This window comes from Gnatocerus cornutus, chromosome 7 (assembly GCF_029298725.1).
Source record: "Gnatocerus cornutus isolate USDA-ARS CGAHR chromosome 7, icGnaCorn1.1, whole genome shotgun sequence".
NCBI classification, from domain to species: domain Eukaryota; kingdom Metazoa; phylum Arthropoda; class Insecta; order Coleoptera; family Tenebrionidae; genus Gnatocerus; species Gnatocerus cornutus.
Genome location: NC_142239.1, coordinates 15,766,299 through 15,787,289, shown reverse-complemented (window position 1 = coordinate 15,787,289; position 20,991 = coordinate 15,766,299). Strand labels below are relative to the sequence as shown.

The 20,991-nt window shown below is 31.8% G+C and overlaps 1 protein-coding gene across 2 annotated transcripts in view; it reads left to right on the top strand.

The window, feature by feature from the left end:
* Window positions 1-20,991, top strand: part of mwh (multiple wing hairs) — a 50,816-nt gene that overhangs the window by 7,065 nt on the left and 22,760 nt on the right. The window contains exons 1-2 of one of the 2 annotated variants that reach the window (XM_088041775.1): window positions 461-616; window positions 11,341-11,434. In XM_088041775.1, coding sequence (XP_087897901.1) covers window positions 594-616; window positions 11,341-11,434 — 117 coding nt within the window. In that variant the 5' untranslated portion in view covers window positions 461-593. Of the gene's footprint in view, window positions 1-460; window positions 617-11,340; window positions 11,435-20,991 lie in introns of those variants that run through there. The other variant, XM_088041774.1, reaches the window with a different exon arrangement.

The window sequence follows — 20,991 nt, the reverse complement described above, 5'->3', positions numbered from 1 at the left end:
AATATCCTTCCCTGATAAATAAAATGCGCGGCTGAAAGTCTGTCGCAATTAATCAAAAAGAAAGTTGCAGCAGTAAAGTGTTAAATTATCATAAACACGAATTGTTTGGACGTACACTGAGATTTATTGGTTTTCATACTGTACGCAAATTTCCCATTACCGCGCACTTGCACTTTTTGGCTCTCGTATCGGCAAATCTCGAACAATGCCTCGTTACAAAAATCGCCATAGTAAATGAAAGTTTTACGACTTGGTATCACGTTACAATTTAAGTGTCGTTTTATGTTCCTTTCTAAGGCCACAATTGCGTGTAAACTTGTAATTTAGGTGAGACAGTCTTTCACTAGTATCCGAAGTATTTGTTGTAAAAAGTCTTCTTCAACCACCAATAGTCGCGAGTTAAAAGTCCACATCCTTCTTCGCCGATGACAAAGTAGCAGGTCTGCGTAACCTCTTGCAAGAAGCTCGTTGCTGACAGCGAAGTCAGTCGTTCTGTAACAGCTCGCGCAGGTGTTTCTTAGTCAGTTAATGGAATAAGACGTTGTGGCCATTGGTCTTCAGTGCAGTGACTTATGACATTGGATATCGCATGAATGTCACACAATGGAAGATTAAGGTAATTACTAATTAATCAAATAATTAATTAACGGTTTTTTTAAACAATTCCAATGGTGTAGGATGTGGCCAGGAATTTTAATCTTTGATAATAGATTTACTTTGATGTGTACGATCCATGCGCTATAGGAAGTTAAGGTCATAGCACTTTTATTGTGTGCATTTCTCTGCAGGGACGGAGTTGAGTCCAAATTTTACCGTTAGCAAAGCAACAATAGCTAGAAAAATCGGAAAAACGTTCTGTAACTGTACCCGAAGCCGCGGCTAAAAAAGTCATTACCATTTCGAAAGGTAACGAAAAAAAACGGTAGAAAGCGATAGATTCAAATGAAGATTGGAAAAATTGGCGGCGGTAGTGTACGCCCAGTGCTCATAAATACATGTAAATTAAAGACAGGTTTGAATTAATTAAAAGAAAGTTTTAATTTGTTACAATTAGCATGTTGTTTTTGATGTTGTTTCAATTTTGATAGTGCAAATTAGATTAGGGGAATCGTCGTACAAGAATTTACTTTCTTTTTTTACAGCGTGATTTAAGTATAAAGAGGAAATAGAAATTTATTGAGATGATTATAGTAATTACAGGTTGTAATTTTTTAACTGTATTTGTAATTTCACATCAATTCGTTTAAAGATGTGAAGAAAAACGTTTAAATCTTCAACTTCAGGCTAACTGCAATGACAGGAACTCTTTAGAGCAGACATATATACAGTTTGGGGAATTGACACCCGATGCATGGAATTAAATTTAATAGAAAGTGGGGGACACCGAGCGAGAAAGAGATTCTTGCATTCTTTCATTCTCACACACATCAAGAAACATGAATTTTCGGTGAGTCCAAGACCGATTAATGGACAAATAGATGAGCGCAACAAAGAAAACCATAATTGCCATTGGAGCGAGGAAGATAAAAATAATTTACCCCCATCAGCGCGAATGCATGCGTCGTGGCATTGTTTTATCATTTTTGGCAAGACGAGGTGTTAACATGATTGCTCCTTTAGTAATTCTTCGCTATTAGAGGGATTTGGTCCTTCGAATGCAAAATGCAACAATTTTATTTTTTTAGAGTAATGATAGGCATTGTATTTCTCAATGAATTTGAGTTACAATTTTCGAGAACTTTGTCGCTAGGATGCATTGAGGGGAGTAATGCCACCCACTGACACTACTCCTCTCCCACTTCTTATTAAAATTGTTCCCATTCATCGGGTATCAATTCCCCAAACTGTATGTATTTAGACGTTTGCCATCCTAAGATTAGGTAAATTTTGGAAAGTAATTTACAAAATCAATAAATTTTACTAATTTTTTAACGTAATTTAGATAATTTTAACACTATAGTAATGAAATTTGAAGGCATTACTACTTTTAATGTCTATTCACTGCCTAAAATTGCTGAAATATGTTTATTTTCTATGAATTTATAAATTTTATTATTTTTAGTGCTAAAATCAAAAAGAATTTTGAAAATTTTGGACGCGATCAAAATGTTTATTTTTTATAGCAGTATTAAAATCCAATTTTTTAGTTCTAAAGCTAAAACAGTAACATTTGGATATTCGAAATTACGAGAGTTAGGTACAACTCATAATAAAAGTGTTTCCCAATTTTCAAATCATCAAAAATTTCTAAAATTAGTCGCTTTCAATCTGCACTTTTAAAATTTGGAACAGTTATTAACTAAGTCTAGATTAGTAACATCCCTAAATTTTATTGTTATGCTGTTAAAATTATCAAAGTTACAAACTTTAAACATTTATTTTGGAAAATTTTGGTTCATCTTCAGAATAAAAAATTACAAAATATTTCTCGCTTGATGTACAATTTTGCAAGGTGACACAGTTAATAAACAACTCTAATTAAATAATCTCTCTAGATTTGATCGCGGTAGGTGTAAAATTACTAGAGTTACATCCCTTAATAAATTTTGGGCCAATTTTTAGTTTATTTAAAAAATAAGGATTTTTAAAAATAGTCGTTTTTGTTTGATAATTTTGAAATTAGACACATTTAGTTACGTAGTCAATATTAATAGTCTCTCCAAATTTGATTGCTGTGGCGTTAAAATTACCAAAGTTACAAATTTTAATAAACTTTTCTGGGAAATTTTGGTTTATCTGTAGAAAAAAAATTCAAAATTTAACTTGTTTGACTTACAATTTTGTAGGTTGCCACAGTTAATAAGCAATTCCAAATAACCAACTTCCCCAAATTTGATTGTTGTAGCGTTAAAATTATTAGAATTACAACCCATAATAAATATTTTTGTCATTTTTTAGTTCGACAAAAACAAACAAAGATTTTCAAAATTTGTCATTTTTGCTCTATAATTTTGAAATTTGGGACACTTAGTAACTGGAAGTAAATGAGTAGTCTTCTCAAATTTGGTTGCTGTGGCGTTAAAATTACCAAAGTTACAAATTTTAATAAAACCTTTTGGAAAATGTTGGGTTCATCTTCAGAATAAAAGATTCCATAATATATCTCGTTTGACGTACAATTTTGCAAGTTGACATAGTTAATAAGCAACTCTAAATAACTAATCTCCCTAAATTTGATTGCTGTAGGGCTAAAATTAGTAAAGCTACAAAGCCCTTAATACATTTTTAGCGGCCATTTTTCAGTTCATTTAAAAAATAAAAATTTCTAAAATCAGTGGTTTTTGTTTTATAATTTTGAAATTTATTACAGTTAGGTACTTAGTCTATATTAATAACTTTCTCAAACTTGATTACTGTTGCGTTAAAATTACCAGAGTTACAGCTCTTTGAAATTTTAAAAATTCTATAATATTGACCAAAACAGTTACGTTTGTGTTTTTGGAATTTTAGGGATTTAAGTTGGTAAAATAATTAAAAATTTCAGATTTTCCTGGTTTGTACAAATATGGAACTTTTGATATTCTAATACAAAAAAAAACACAGAAATTTTAGAGAATAGGTGAGTAAAAGATCGAAAAAAATAAAGAAAAACTAAACTACCTGTAAAGTGCAAGATATTGGTTTTATTGACATAGCATGTTTACCCATTTAAAGGTCCCAAACTTGCATATGTCAATAATTATTACGACTAATTTCGGCAAATTAAGAAATTATGACCACCTGTTTGAAATCTAGGCGTTATTTTTCATGTTTGTGCTATAAAAAACTGGTAAACGGTTGCAGAATGGCACTCTAATAGATGACGCCAGATGTTGCCATTTATTATTTAGAAAAGAAAAGTAGCTGGAAATAACTCATGGAGTATAAAAACGATGGTTGAAAAGAAAGTGCGCATAATTTTTCAATAATTTATTTAATTATAACATAATATGGAAAAATAATGATTTATGAATCCGTCTCTGTTTTCACTGAATCACTCCAAAAAACGTAGCAATTATAGAGAAACTCAGAAAAGTAGAAATGAAGACAAAAAGGAACTAAAATAAAAAAAAATGTCGACCATTTCACTTGATGCGTTTCTCTGTCCCTAGAAACTTGTGCCGCCCCATTTGTTGTCCAAAACCACCAACCGTAGTAACATTTCTCTTAACTGTACATCTTTGAGATGTTATCAAAAAATGTCACAACGCGACAAATTGTCTTTTAATGACAGCCAAGAAAGCGCGTTTCTCTAAATTCAGTTGCAATATGTTGCATTTCCGCAGTAAACTAGAACCCATTCTGGGTCAATGGTACGAGGAAGCATTTTCACCTTGATCAGATCAAAATTCATCTATGAAAGTCCAGAAAGTGTTGTTATATAACTGTTATAGGCGTGCTTTGTTTCTCGATTTAATTGCTCCGAAATTGAATCGTGCTTACCTTATGGTTCGTATAATTAGATGCTTTAACGATTTCGCGCCGTTAGCTCTACGACGTTTCAATAGGGTTTAAATCGGGTGCCAACTCAGGTTAATGCCACTTTTCGTTAACAGTATTTAATTGCTGATGATTTTATTATTTAGTTCTGTTATTGCTCCATTGTGTGGAGATTTAATACTGTGTGTAGTGCAGTTTGAAGATAAAATGACACTCGACTGGAGAGCGATTTATAGCGAGAAAAACACTAATTAATTGCTGATCCTTAGAAGGAAGCGACGGTTTTTTCAATAAATCAACGCGGACAGGAGATCTGTATCAGATCGGATGAATATGGAAAACTACGTTTCTGTATCAAGGTCGTGTCGCGGCACCTGTAATTGCACAAAGAAATCTTCCGGAGAGCACAATTTTGCGAAAAAAATGAAATTGCTGTAATAAATTGAGAAATTCGAATTCGGTGCGGAAAAAACGGGAGCTAGTTTCGCGCCAACCTCATTAGACCTAAAATTATCGCTTTTACTTCATTTTTTAACGCAACCGCTACAATTATGTAGAAATCAGTAGGAAGTCGCCACAGAAAGTAAAATGCACATGTGGGTTACCATAAATCAAGCAAAAATCGAATTTTCTCTCAATGTAGGCACGAACTGAAAGTTTCGTTCATCCACGTTTTGTTCCAATACAAGTTCCGATCTGATTCTAGTAAAATCCGAAGGTAATGAACCGTTGGATCTTATAAAGTATAATTTTAAATTAGATACAGACTCGTGAGCGACTTTATCCAGGATGCGAACCATTCCACTTATCTGTTTTTAGTGTAATTGTATAGTATTAGCATTTCCGTCGTACTATTGGAAGTCAATAAAACAAAGAATTTGAATTATCGCTGTGATTGGAGCATATTTGCACTAATAACCTCATTTGTACTTTGATTTTTGTGTGTTATATAAGAGGAATTTCAATGATTTATAGAGTTGAAGCTTTGGTAATCTTCTTGTCGTTGTGTTGGTTGTATTAGGAATTATTTATTACCACAGTTGGTAGGCTGTAATTATTTCGGTGAAGAAGCATTGTGGTTTGAGTAATGAAAGAAAGATTTGTGGAAATTACGTTCCGGCAAGAAAATTATGGGCTGTTGGGGGAAGATTTGTTGTGGGATGATGTTTAGACTTTTTTTGGTTCAACTTTAAAATAAAAAATTCCAAAATTTGTCTCTTCCCGTCTATAATTTTGTAATTTAGCATGACCAATAAGCAGGTCTAAATTTGTAATTTCTTTAAATTTGATAATTGTGGCGTTAAAATTACCAGTTACTTGTAATAAAAAAATTGGACAAATTTCAATTCATCGGGAAAATAATAACTTTTCCTTTTTGCTCTATAATTTTGAAATTTGGCACAGTAAGTAAATAGGTCTAGATTGGTAACCTTCCAAAATTTCATTGCTGTGGCGTGAAAATTACCAAAGTTACAAGTTTTAATAAAATGTTTACATTAATTTCGGTTCATCTGCAGAATAAAAAATTCCAAAATTTAATTCGTTTGGCTTACAATTTTTTAAGTTGACACAATTAATAAGCAACTCTAAGTTATTTATCTCCTTAAATTTAATTCAGTGGCGTTAAAATTACCAGAGTTACAATCCTTAACAAAAAATTTTGCAAATTTTTAGTTTACTCAAAAAATAAAAATTTCCATAATCTGTCGCTTTTGCTATAGAACTTTGAAATTACACCCAGTGAGTAACTAAAACTAGATTAGTAACCTTCCAAAATTTGATTGCTGTGGCGTTAAAATTACCAAAGTTACAAGGTGTAAATAAAAAATTTTGAAAAATTTCGGTGTATCTTTATTAGAATAAAAAGTTCCAAAATTTGTTTTGTGTGACTTACATTTTTGCGATTTAACACAGTTAATAAACAACTTTACATAACTAACCTTTTTGAATTTCATTGCTGTGGCTTTAAAATTGCCAAATTTACAACCCATAATAAAAAGTTTTGCAAATATTCAGTTTACGCAAAAAATAAAAATTTCCAAAATCTGTTGCGTTTGTTCTAGAATTCTAAAATTTGGCATAGTTAGTACCTAAGCCTTAGTTAGTAAGCTTCCGAAATTTGATTGCTGTGGCGTTAAAATTTCTAAAGTTACAAGCTTTAATAAGAAGTTTAAAAAAAAATCGACTTAACTTTAGAATAAAAAAAATTTAAATTTGTCTTGTTTGACTTACAATTTTACAATTTTACACAGTTAATAAAAAACTCTGAACAACTAACCTCTTTAAATTTCATTGTTGTGGCGTTAAAATTACCAGCCACACAACCCATTATAAAAAGTTTAGTAAATTTTCACTTTACCCTAAAAATATTTTTTTTTAAAATCTGTCGCGGTTGTTCTAGAATTTTGAAATTTAGCAGAAGAAGTAACTCCAAATAAACAACCTCTATAAATTTCATTGGTATGGCGTTAAAAGTACTAGAGATGTAGCCTTTAGTAAAAAACTTTTGCTTGGAAAATTTGTTATTTTTGCTCTACAATTTAGAAATGAAGTAGAGTTAGTAACGGGATATAAATTAATACTTTTCTGCAATTTGGTTGCTGTGGCATTAAAATTACTAGAGTTACAGCGCTTTAAAGTTTTCAAAAATTAATATAACGACCGTATAATTTAGAAGAAATAAAGTTTTTGGGTCGCGGATATGAATTCAGAAACTCAAAAGTAATAAAAAGAATAAAAGAATAGAAAGTCCTGAAAACGTAAAGAACCCAGAGGATGTTATATGACAACAATAAACATAAACATCTTTCACGAAATTTTTCATCCTCAAACTAAAACGGAAAATCCAATGCTGAAGCTACAAAGAATCTAACAGTTTCCTCCCTTCCCGTCCACAAAGCGGCGGTAATTTTTTCTTCACATTCTTCTTTCCTCCTCGCCAATTATTTCTTTGTAACCCGCGTCACGTTTATTTAATCGGCGCCATATTTTCCTCGAATCCGAGCCTTCCAAGCGAAGAATAGTAAAAGTTCCGCTACTATCTCTGAAGACCTGACAGCGTGTGCCAAGAAGTCGATGCCCAACATGTTGGTGGGAGAAAAACACGCTAACCAGATGACGGACGCTCTGATATACCGTTCATTTAACAACAAACATGAAGAAAAACAAAAACAATCAACTTGTGTGAATTTGGTTTAACAATGCCAAAAAATGAAGAAGTTAGTTGCGGTTTTAATGACATTGCTAAGCTCAATCACGCCCACTTCCTGTTAAGGATTAATGTTAATTTTCAGGTGCTCCATTAGATATCATCAAAATTTTTTCCTGTCTTGTTTTGTTAAGATACTGGTTGTGATAAAGCCAGTTTCACACGCTCTAACAGGACGTTATTAATAACGCGCTGTCGCTCTGATTTGTTTGGTTAATCCAGCAATTGATGGGTGAACCTTCTTTGGCGGAGGGTGGAATTTCACACATTTATGCTAAGTGACTTACATCGGATTATCTTTTAATCTCAACGTTTCTTCAGATGCCACAATTCCAGAAGCTCTAATGTTACATAATTACTATCCACAACGAATTTGCTTTAACGATACAGTTATAGCAGGATTCTAACTGGTTGCAAGAAGCAGGTTAAGTGATTATAATATTCCCGCATTGAAGATCAATTTTATGCTGCTTTGGTGCAATCCAAGAGGTCAATTGTGTATGTAGGGCGTGAAAAAACATTCGTAACATGCGATAATAACACAAGTAGACCGTTTCAATCATTCAACTATAAAAAAGTCTCACACTGCTATGATAATTACAAGAGGAAGTTGAAGCAAAATTCGATGCAGTATCAAGTAAAACTAATCGCTCCATGTTTACGATTCATAAACTGGAGAAATTTATAGTCAAAGATTTACTGGTTCTGTTGACATTTAAGGAGTCGAATCAAGTTAATGAAGAAGCCTTCAAAAATTCCCTACAATGTCTCAGGAATGCATAAAGATTTTGCTCTGCTAACTTATATGATACAAACTAGTTATCTGCTTGTTTACTGACTTACTTGTATGGTAAAACACGCAAACAAGTCGGTTAGTCAGAAATATTAATTTACAGTGCCACAGGGAACAATGATATACAACGCTGGTTTATGAATATCTTAGTTTTAATGGTTACATATGGTTTGCATGGTCGTTTTTTATTAACAAGGTTGCCGGAAAGAAAAAATCGCAAACAATGCTCAAGCGTTGTGGGTTTATTTTCACACTACAAAACATCAAAATTTAATTTCAATATTTATTTAAAATACAGTTGCGACATGCCCACAAAAACACAACTTATCAGTGGAAATGGGTTACGATTTTATTGCCTACTGCACACCTGCCACTGTCCTCTTTGTTTCCTCATTTCCATGTTATCTCCATTTGTGGTCGTACAAAAAATGAGTACAATTTCTTTTGTGCGTTGACCACAATCTAAAATCTTTTAACGAGGAAATTGTGTTGAAAAATCCTAAAATTTCAATCAAAATGTAAAAAAGTGAGTTCACACGAATTCTTTCACTCCACCTCCTCTTTTCCGTTAAGAAAATTGGCTGGAGGCGGGCAATTATCCGTCAATGATTCTGATTTGCATGATTAGTAAAGTGCCCAAAAAAACAAATTAATTCAATACAGACCCGTTCGTTACGGATTATATAATTAGAGAGGAACACCTCAAGGGTCAACGTGAGGACCGGGATAATTTAAGATTGAAAATTGCTGTGATTTATTGGAAAATGAGGTGGAATAGAACTAAAATATGACGAATAAGAATAGAATAGTCTCTACTTTGATATAATCTACTGTAATAAATTTCTTAAAGATTGTGAGTTCGTTGTTCTTTAAATATTTTGCCTGGAGGTCTACAGGGTCTACAGGAAAATTTTGGTTCAAATGCAAAATAAAAAAATCCAAAATTTGTCTTTGTTTGATCTACAATTTTGCAAGTTTACACTGTTAATAAGCAACTCCAAGTAACTCAGCTCCCCAAATTTAATTCCTGTGGCGTTAAAATTACCAACCTTTAATAAACATTTTTAGTTTACTCAAAAAATAAATTTTTTTAAAATCTATCGCTTTTGCTTTTGAACTTTAAAATTAGGCCCACTCTAGATTAGTAACTTCCCAAAATTTGATTGCTGTGGCGTTAAAATTACAACAGTTACAAGATGTAGGTAATAAAAATTTTTGAAAAATTTTGGTTTATCTTAAATTACAAACTTTATGTTGTTTGACTTACAATTTTGCGATTTAACACAGTTAAAATTACCAGACTAACAACCCACAATAAAAGTTCTGCAAATTTTCAGTTCATTCTAAAAATAAAAATTTTCAAAATCTGTCGCTTTTGTTCTAAAATTTTGAAATTGGGCATAATTAGTAACTAAGTCTAAATTAATAACTTCCTTAAATTTGATTACTGTGGCGTTGAAATTACCAGAATAACAACCCATAATAAAAAGTTTTGAAAATTTTCAGTGCTCCCTAAAAATAAAAATTTCCAAAATCTGTGGCGTTTATTTTAGAATTTTGAAATTCGGCACAGTAAGTAACTAAGTTCAAATTAGTAACTTCTCCAAATTTGATTGCTGTGGCGTTAAAATTACCAAAGTTAGAATATGTAATAAAAATTTTTGAAAAATTGTGATTTATCTTTAAATAGAAACTTCCAAAATTTATGTTGTTTGACTTACAATTTTGTAATTTAACACAGTTAATAAACCACTCTAAACAACTAACCTCTTTATATTTCATTGCTGGGACGTTAAAATTTTAAGACATACAACCCATAATAAAAACTTTCGTAGTTAACTAAAAATAAAAATTTCTAAAATCTGTCGCATTTGTTCTAGAATTTTGAAATTTGGCACACTTGGTAACTAAGTCTAAGTTAGTAACCTCCCCAAATTTTATTACAGTGGCGTTAAAAATACCAGAATTACAACTTATAATAAAAAGTTTTGCAAATGTTCAGTGCATCCTAATACAAATTTTCAAAATCTGTCGCGTTTATTCTATTATTTTGAAATTTGGCACAGTTAGTAACCAAGTTTAAATCACTAACCTTTCAAAATTTAATTAGTGTGGCGTTAAAATTACTAAAGTTACAAGCTTTAACAAAAATTTTTGAAAATTTTTGGTGCCATCTGCAAAATAAAAAAATTCGAAATTTATCTTGCTTGACTTACGACTGTTAGAACGTTTTAAAAGTAATACACAAACAAAAATTGTTTGAAATAAATGAGGCACTGAATTTTTAATTATCGAAATCGAAATAATAAAAAATTTACCTGAAGCTCTTCCGGAAAATAATCAAATCTTGCCCCTCACTCCACACACAATGTCACCACTGAACTTAACTTAACTCAGAATAATCTAAATTTGACCAACTCGGCACAGTGGTGAAACACACATTCCCTACGACGATTTGTGTCGAACTGACGGGAACTTCTATAAAGACATTTTTTTTCCACTAATTGAACAGCGTTTTTATTTCCAACTTTCCGATGATTTAGACTGGCATTGGCATTGAAAGTCTTTTATAACTATTTATAGTGGCACTTTTTTTTTCTGGGAAACCTTTATGTTTTTACAGTAGTGGAAGGAAATCATTTTGTTAAATTTATTATCTAATGGAAGAAATAAATTTACTCAATCATCCCGCAATCCCAACATTTTGAAAAATTCTGTGAAAACCTGAAGATCTCTCCGTTTTAAATACTTTTCGCGAGCCCGGTTCATCGACTCTCTTACATAATTTCCCTTTAATAAAAATCGAAACCGCTCCAAGAAATTTATGATTTATGTTATGGTACTGGGAACTTATTTACATAATCCGCAAGCGACGCCGACGTGTAAATTAAAATGTCTTCTTATAAACGAATTTTTTCAGTGATCTCTTTGGGTCCAGTAGCACGATGGCTCCCAATTCCGAAGAATCAGCGCGGTTCGGGCAATTCCCCTTTTCGGAAGATGCCATCAACAAGGTAAGATAATATCTTTTGACAACCAATTAATACGTGTAACTGATTTATGATTAAAATTAATCGAGCCATGTCTAGTTGTAATTAAGCGCGGCTTTTCGCCTATTAAACCAGTGCAGGAAGTGTAGATTTTCACTTGAGTTTAATTAGAAAATTATCGTTTTTAAATTTAAAGTCTCGCCTGTTATGGGAAATCGTCTTTACCACTTGAGACGCTTCATTCGTGTAATTATGCAGATTCTGCTTAACATAAACATACAATAAACTTCAACAAAGCAATGCTTCGAACAATGCAAACATAACGTTTTTTTCTGCTTATAATGACATTATGAATTATTTATTTGCTCTAACTTTGTATGTAGACTATTATAGTACCATCAATTAAAAATGTAATAGTTTGTATGAATGGAAACGGTGGGGAAAGTGGATGAGATCTGAAATGGTTTCAGTGTGGTCATATTTCTTCAGAAGTGTTACATGAACAAAGAAAAATCGTTTTCCTGGAGGAGTTTTAATTTTGCTTTCTACTTTCAAAAGACCGATTTTGTTTGAAAATTAGCGGATTTTTAGAGCTAATTTCAACATAATATGGTAATTTTCCTTCAAAAAAAGGTCGCCAAATTACAACAATTTTGGTTCCATCCCGAGGTAAATGAGGAAATTGAATATAATTAGATCTAGATTGGAGTGCTTTTATCGTGAAGCTAAAATTTGTTGCTTCATGCTCCTTGTTGCCTACAATTTTGTAATTTTGTTCTATCCACCTATAAAATTCGATAACTGGATCAGTGTCTGCTCAAAAATGTTGTTAAAGCTGAAGGTGTTTTTTTGTCTTCTCTTGTCCACGAATAACATTTTGAGTTGTTTTTTAGAACAAAGAATACAGTATTCTGTGCTTTACATGGTTCTTCCTACTAATAAGAGAGAATTCTTTATTTCAACAGTTCTTTCTGTTCCGTCATTCAGTGTTGAGGTTAGTGTGGTAGATGAATTTATACCACATTTATGCTGCAACATGTTTAATTTAACTCAACCAGTTGCAATCTTGCATATTTTATCTTGTGGCATCAAAAATCTAGAAAGTGAATGTTTGTCAGACAAAATTGCAACTGTCACTAATAGTATATCTCTTGCTCGTAACGAGTTAACAGAGATCAAAAAAGGAACTTTTAAAAATATAAAACTGCGAATCATTTCCTTGAACAACAATTTGATTCAGTTTATAGAAGACGATTCATTTTTCAACCTTACTAACTTACATGAGCTTAATTTAATACACAACCGGTTGTTGATCTATAATCTCCATGCTTTTGTCCACGTTCCTCTACTAAGATATATTTATTTAAGTTTAAACTACGTTTCAGTTTTAGAAGAGGCCTTGTTTTCATTTTTTGAAACTCCAAATCCGATTATTATTTTCAGTTGCAACAATATTTCTATCGTTAGTAAAAATGTTCTCCACGGTCTAAATGTGCAAAACTTGTCTTTAGACTTGAGTTCTAACAACATAGAAGTGTTAGCGGAAGGAGTTTTCGATAATTATAATTTCCAGGACCTAAATTTGATCTATAATTCGTTGGAAGGTGTTCCTGAAGGCTTGTGCAAAAATTGTACGATTCAACAGTTGGAGTACAGCTGTAATCAAACAGTGATGGTCGATAATATTTTGTCAAAATTAAATGACCAGTGTTTGAAACAAAATATTACAGATAGTTTCACTTATAATTGTAAAGGTGGACCTAGCCGAGGAGTGAAGAAGTTTCCACGTTATATTTCTGTGTTTTGTATACTCATCTTGTTCGTCTTTTAATTTTAAGTAAAGTGTGAATTTGATTTGTTTTAAAAATAGCAATGTTAGGGTTCGCAGAGTTATGAAATACAGAGAAATAAAAAAAAACATCACTTTTTATAGTTTTATTAGTTACAATATGACAAATTATTCTGATATAACATATAACCTTTGAAAGAAAGTGACATAACCGCAATACATTTGGGAGTGGAGATTTTGATTGATTTTTGAATTTCCAAAATTGTAAAGGTTGTGTTTGCCTTGCTTTTATTGCTCTTATATATAAAAAAATTAGGTCTGTGATGAACTTCTAACCGCGGAAACGTGGAGAAAATGTTTGTGAATAAACTAAAAGAATTACATTTTCTGTTTTAATTACTATTCCCACATGAAAAATGTTTCAAATTCTAGATTTTTGGTCAAAATTCGTACGATTGCAGACTTTTGTAAATAAATTATGACAGAAGACTTCGATGAAAGAAATTGGATTCAATTAGATCTAGACTGAAGTGCTTTTATCGTGATGGTGAAATTTGTTGCTTCAGTCGATTGTTGCCTACAATTTTGTAATTTAGTCTCTTATCCACCCATAAAAACCCCAAATTCAATAACCTTAAAAATGCTGACTAAGTTGCAGGAGTTGTTCTTCTGTCTTCTCTTGTTAACGAATAAAATTTTGAGTTATTCTTTAAAACAAGAAATACAGTATTCTGTGGAGTATCCAGACGCTACTAGAGATACCGAAATCTTTACTTCAGCAGTTCTCTATGTTCCGTCAATCAGTTCTTATGTTGGTGTCAAGGAGGAATTTATTCCATATTTATGGTGCAATATGTTTAATTTGATTGAACCAGTTCAATTTTTGAAAATTTCATCTTGTGGCATCAAAAATCTAGAAAGTGATTGTTTATCGGACAAAATTACAAATGTCATTAATGTATCTTTTGAACGTAACGAGTTAACAGAGATCAAGAGAGGAACTTTTAAAAATTTAGAACTGGAGTTTATTTTCTTGGGTAACAATTTGATTCAGTTTATAGAAGATGATGCATTTGTCAACCTAACAAAATTAAATGAACTTAATTTGAACCACAACCGGTTGCTGGTTTATAACTCCCATGCTTTTGTTCACGTTCCTTCTCTGAGGGTTATTCATATGAATTTAAACTACGTTTCAGTTTTGGAAGAGGGTGCGTTTTCTTTTATTGAAACGCCAAATCCGATTATTTATTTCAGTTGTAACAATATTTCTATCGTTAGTAAAAATGTTCTTCGCGGTCTAAACGTGACAAGTTTGTTTTTAGACTTAAGTTCTAACAACATAGGGGTGTTAGGACAAGGAGTTTTTGATAATTATGACTTCCAGGAATTAAATTTGATTTATAATTCATTGAAAAGTGTTCCGGAAGGCTTGTGCAAAAACTGTACAATTCGACAGTTGAAATACAGCTGCAATCAGACGGAAATCGTCAACAATATTTTAATAAAATTAAATGACCAGTGTTTGAAACAAAATATTACAGATAGTTTATTTTATAATTGTAAAGGTGGACCTAGCCGAGGAGTGAAGATGTTTCCTTGTTATATTTCTGTGTTTTGTATACTTATATTATTCGTCTTTTAATTTTAAGCAAAGTGTGAGTTTGTAAGTTTTCAAACTAACACTGTTCGGGTATTCAAAGTTGTCAATACAGAGGTATAAATAAACACTTTTATAGTTTTATTTGTTATTACAATACAATTTCCAAATTAATCTGCTATAATTTTCGGAAGATAGTTTTATAAACGTAAAACATTTGGAAGTAGAGATTTTGATGTTTTGGCGTTTCCAAAACTGTAGAGAAATTGATGTGATTAAAATTTTACATAAAAAAATCAGGACTCTGATGAACTTTCAAACTTGGAGAAAACCTTTGTGGTAAAACTGAAAGAATTACATTTCCTGTTTTAATTACCCTTCCCACATAAAGCACGCTTCAAATTCTAGCATTTTTGATAAAATCCTTTTAAAAATTATGACACTACTAAGGTTTTGACATTTTCTCTTCAAACACAAAGCAAAGGAATGCCGCCAAATGACAACCAATTTTGGTTCCATGAAATTGGATTCAATTAGATCTATTTGGAGTGCTTTTATCGTGAAGCTGAAATTTGTTGCTTTATGTCCATCGTTATAAAGCTTAGCACGTTAGCATAAAAATGTTTTTTAAGCTGGAGGTATTGTTTTTTTGTCTTCTTTTGTCCGCGAATAACATTTTGTGTTGTTCGTTAGAACGAAGAATAGAGTATACTGTGCTTTACGCAGTCCTTACTATTGAGAACGAAGTTTTTTTTTCAACAGTTCTTTCCGTTCCTTCAGCCTGTGTTGGTGTTAGTGTCCAAGAGGAATTTATACCACATTTATGCTGCAGCATGTTTAATTTCATTCAACCAGTTCGAAGCTTGTCTATAATATCTTGTGGTATCAAAACTCTAGAAAGTGAATGTTTGTCAGACAAAATTGCACACATTACTTATAGTATATTTCTTGACAAAAAAGAGTTAACAGAGATCAAGAAAGGTACTTTTAAAAATTTAAAACTGGAGTCCATTTCCTTGACGAACAATTTGATTCAGTTTATAGAAGATTATGCATTTGTCAACCTAACAAAATTAAGTGTTCTTCATTTGGAACACAATCGGTTGCTGGTGTATAATCCTCATGCTTTTGTCCATGTTCCTGCACTAACATTTGTTCATATGAATTTAAACTACGTTTCAGTTTTGAAGGAGAGCTCTTTCTCTTTTATCGAAACGGCAAATCTGATGATTTATTTTAGTTGCAACAATATTTCTATTATTAGTAAAAATGTTCTCCGCGGTCTAAACGTGAAAAGTTTGTCTTTAGACTTGAGTTCTAACAATATAAATGTGTTAGAGGAAGGAGTTTTCGATAATTATATCTTCGGGGAACTAAGTTTGATCTATAATTCGTTGGAAAGTGTTCCTGAAGGCTTTTGCAGAAATTGTGCAATTCGAGAGTTGAAGTACAGCTGCAATCAGACGGAAACCGTCAACAATATTTTGATAAAATTAAATGACCAGTGTTTGGAAACAAATATTACAAATAATGTAAATTATAATTGTAAAGGTGGACCTAACAGAGCAGTGAAGATGTTTCCACGTTAGATTTCTGTGTTTTGTATACTCATCTTGTTGGTGTTTTAATTTTAAGCAAAGTGTGAATTTGTGAGTTTTAAAAATAGCACTAATTGAATTTTCAGAGTTGTTGATTATAAAACTAAATAAAATAAAAGTTTTTTTTTATGGTCTCATTAATTATGGAAAAACAGCTTCCAAACTATTCGGTTGTATTCATTGAGTTTTCCATGAAAAATTCAGGAATCTGCGGAACTTTTAAACCACGGAAACTTGAAGAAAATCTTTGTCGTAAAATTGAAAGAATTGCTGCCATTTTTTGTTTTATTGGTATGTATGAATTTCTAAGAAAATTTCAGAAAGAAAGATTTCGAAATTTTTGACATTATTGAGCATTTCATTATTTACCTTCAAACATGAAGCAAAGCAAGGCCGCCAAATGACAAGAAATTAGATCCAATTAGATCTACATGCTTTTATTGTGAAGCTGAAATGTGTTGCTTCATGTCTATTGTTGCCTCCTATTTTGTAATGTAGTCCATTTTATCCATCTATAAAAGCTCTAAGTTTGATAACTGAATCAGTATCTGTTGAAAAATGCTGACCAAGTTGCAGGAGTTGTTGTTATGTCTCCTGTTGTCTACGAATAATATTTTGAGTTGTTATCGAGAAAGAAAAATAGAATATGCTGCATATTACTCAGTTGTTGCTGGAGCGAGTGAAATCTTTAGGCCAACAGTTTTATACCCTCCGATAAACTATAGTGATATTTATATCAGAGAGGAATTTATACCACTTTTATGTTGTAATATGTTTAACTTGATTCGATCAGTTCGCCATTTGTATATTTGTTCTTGTGATATTGAATACTTAGAAATTGAATGTTTGTCAGACAAAATTATAAACATCACTGAAGCCATATCTCTTGACAGAAACAACTTAACAGTGATCAAGAAAGGAACTTTTAAAAATTTAAACCAGAAAGTCATTTCTTTGGGAAGCAATTTGATTCAGTTTATAGAAGACGATTCATTTTTTAATCTAACAAATTTAAGAAAACTTGATCTGACTGAAAACCGTTTGTATGTTTATAATCCTCAAGCATTTGCCCATGTTCCTTTATTAACCAATATTGCTATGTACTTAAACTATGGTTCAGTTTTGGTAGAGAGTGCGTTTTCTTTTTTGGAAACGCCAAATCCAGTGATCGATTTCAGATGCAACAACATTTCAGTTATTAGTAAAAACGTCCTCCGTGGTTTAAACGTGCAAAATCTGTCTTTGGACTTGAGTTCTAACAACATAGACATGTTAGTTGAAGGAGTTTTTGATAATTATAATTTCAAGGAATTAGATTTGGCTTATAATTTTTTGTAAAGGGTTCCGGACGGATTTTGTAAAAATTGTACGGTAGGATTATTGTCTTACAGTTGTAGTCAGAAATGAACGGTGAGGGCGAACAATATTTTGACAAAATTTAATAATAATCAGTGTTTGGAAGCAAATATTACCAAATATCCATGGCGGAATTGCAAAGGTGGACCAAATAAAGGAATAAAAATGTTTTCTCTATACAGGGTCCGGCAACACTTGTGTCCACCCCTAAAATCGTCTTAAATTTTAAAGATAAAATTTTGAAAATTTGCATACGCTCATAGTTGACAAAGCTCTAGAAATTGACGCAAAAATTTGTTTTTTATCACGGTTTGATTGGCGTCGCGACGCCTAAGAAGTATAATTTTCAGCGATTTTTGAGTTTTTGCAGAAATATTCGCGAATTCAATTTTTTTTCAACATAACTGTGATACAAATATCTGAGTTTCTATTTTAAATCTAATGCAAATTGTGTTTAAAATTTGCGAAAAAAACGTTGTTTTATCAAGTTAGTTTTCAAAATTATGACAGCGCAGTGGCAAGCAACGTTTACACGAAAATTCCACAAGTCACTTCATTCTCTCTTATAAAGGTTAATTTTGATTATCACGGGCATGTTGCACTTTATGGATACCAGAAATCGTTAATTAACATCGACAAAGCGACAATTTCACCAAGTAAGACTTTTGTTACAATTTAAAGCGTGCCAAAGGATAGATGTCATTTGTGCCACAAGATGTTGACAGATGGGTGTAAACGTAGTTCCCAATTTTGACGTAATGAAATTGGAAACTAACTTGATAAAACAGCATTTTTTTCTCAAATTTTGAAGACAATTTGCATTAAATCTACAATGACAACTGAGATATTTTTAATACATTTATATTGAAAAAAAATTAAATTAGAGGTTGATATCGCAAACCCTCACAATTAACTAAAAATTACATTTTTAAGGCGTCGCGACGCCAAAGCTATCGGTGATAAAAGACAAATTTTTGCGTCAGCTTCTAGAACTTTGTCAACTGTGAGCGTATGCAAATTTTCAAAATTTTATCTTTAAAATTATTGACGATTTTGGGGGTGGACACAAGTGTTGCCGGACCCTGTATATCTCTGTATTTTGTGTATAATATTTGAATGTTTAAGAATTAAAAAACAGCACTGTTTGAATGTCACAGAAAAATAAAAAAAATCTAATATCTTGTTTTACTTGATAATTTTATTAATTATGGGGTTTTAAAATCGTTTTAATCTAAACAAAATTTCAATCCAATTTTATTATAACTCTAGTTACCTACTGTTGCGTATTATTAGACTAAACTATTTCTATAATTTCTTTCGAAAGAAAGTGGCGTAACCATAAAACCCTATCATTAGAAAATTATTTCCACAATTTGTACGAATTTTTTTGTTATGTAAAGTCTTCATTGTGTTGCATTATGTGTGGTCTAAAATGTTGTTATTCCCCCGTTTCAAATCCAGCGCTCTTTTTGACTTGAATTTTATATTAGAAACATCATTCTTCTATTATTTCATTTCCGGTAAATTACAGTGCAGCCATTCGACATCAGAAAATCCCCAACTTGAGCTGTATAATTCTAAATTTGCCTCAACAAACTATTGATTCGAAGTTTTACGGTTGTGGTATTAAATCGATCGAAGAACAGTGGTTTACGGAAAAAAGAACAAAATGTTGTTGGTAATGTCAAAATAACAAACAACAGACAAAAACTTGCAAATTAAAACGTTGGCGTTGAACAATAACTTCATTGGCATTATAGAAGATAAGACTTTCGTGAATTTATCACATTTATCTATGCTACGTCTCGATAACAATAAATCAACTTTTCAAAATCCGAAGAGTTTTGTGCAAATTCTAAAATTAAGTAGCTTTGATTTATCATTTAATTACATTTCTCGTTTAAATGAACATTTCTTTGATCATTTTCATGCTGAGCAGCTTCTTTTGGTATGCAACTCAATCTCGAAGATTGATAGAAATACCTTCTCGCATTTTCAAGGAGCAAATGAGGTTCATTTATTTGGTAACAACAACGAAGAATTACCTGAAGGCGTTTTTGATAATCTTAATTTTTCGTATCTTGATTTGAGACATAATTTATTGAAACGTGTACCCAAAGGGTTTTGTGCTGGTTGTCCAGTGAATCAACTGGATACTGATGATGACCACGCAAGTTTCGGGTACTTCGGAAGAATGTTTATGAAGGGGAGGAGAAATTGGGGCAGATTCTTGTTGAAAATGTGAGTTGGAATTCTGGGACTTTCTCGAAAATGCCAAGTTCATGTTTTTTTTAATATTGTTAATAAACCTGTGGACAATAAAGTTTTTTTAGTGTAAAAGCAATTGTCTCAAGGGCGTCGAAAAATTCTAGGTTTTATTCTTTGTAGTGTCAATAAACTTAAATTCAGGAAAATCTGTAGAATCTCGAATTTAGCGAATGAATTGTATTTATCAATTGAGATTTTTACGTTACGACATCCTTAAATATTGTAGACAACTTTTGTTCTTTAATAGACTCAACGACAAAGGTGTTACCAAATTAATTTGAAATGCGAAGTAGCGGGCACCATGTTGTTGGGAATTTTCTTTTGATTGTTGTTTTTGAATTTGTAGTCTACAAAATCTTTCTGGTGTAAAATCAATTGTCTTATAGGTTTTTTTTTAGCATCAAAAAAGCTCAAATTCATTAAAACCTATAGAAAGTTGAATTAAATAAACAATAATTATTGTATCAATTGAGGTTTTTATCTTACGACATCCTTAAATGTTGTAGGCAACTTTGGCACTTTAATAGCCTCAACGACAAAGCTTTTACCAAAGTATTTGAAACTCTGAAAGAAAATTAGGAAACGTCATATATCACAGGATTTAGTTCCGAATTTTATTAGTCTCATGCAAAATGTTAAAACTCTTGCTCCTCTCGCTTTGTTTGAAAGCTAGTTTAAATTGTGTTCTTTATAACTTGAATTTTTCTGCACGCGCCTCTTGGACTTCTCAAGAGGTTTATCTGAAGAGTAAAGTTATTTCAATTCCGGTGAACTACAGTGTTTCAGTCAGAAATCAGAGAATTTCCAATTTGTGCTGCAGGATGCTAAACTTGCCACATCAAAGCTTTAATGTACAATTTGACTGTTGTGGTATTAAAACGATAGAAGTGTCGTGTTTTTCTAAACAAATTCAGAATGTTGTTGGTGATCTAATATTAACCAACAACCTTCTAACTGTTATAAAAAAAGG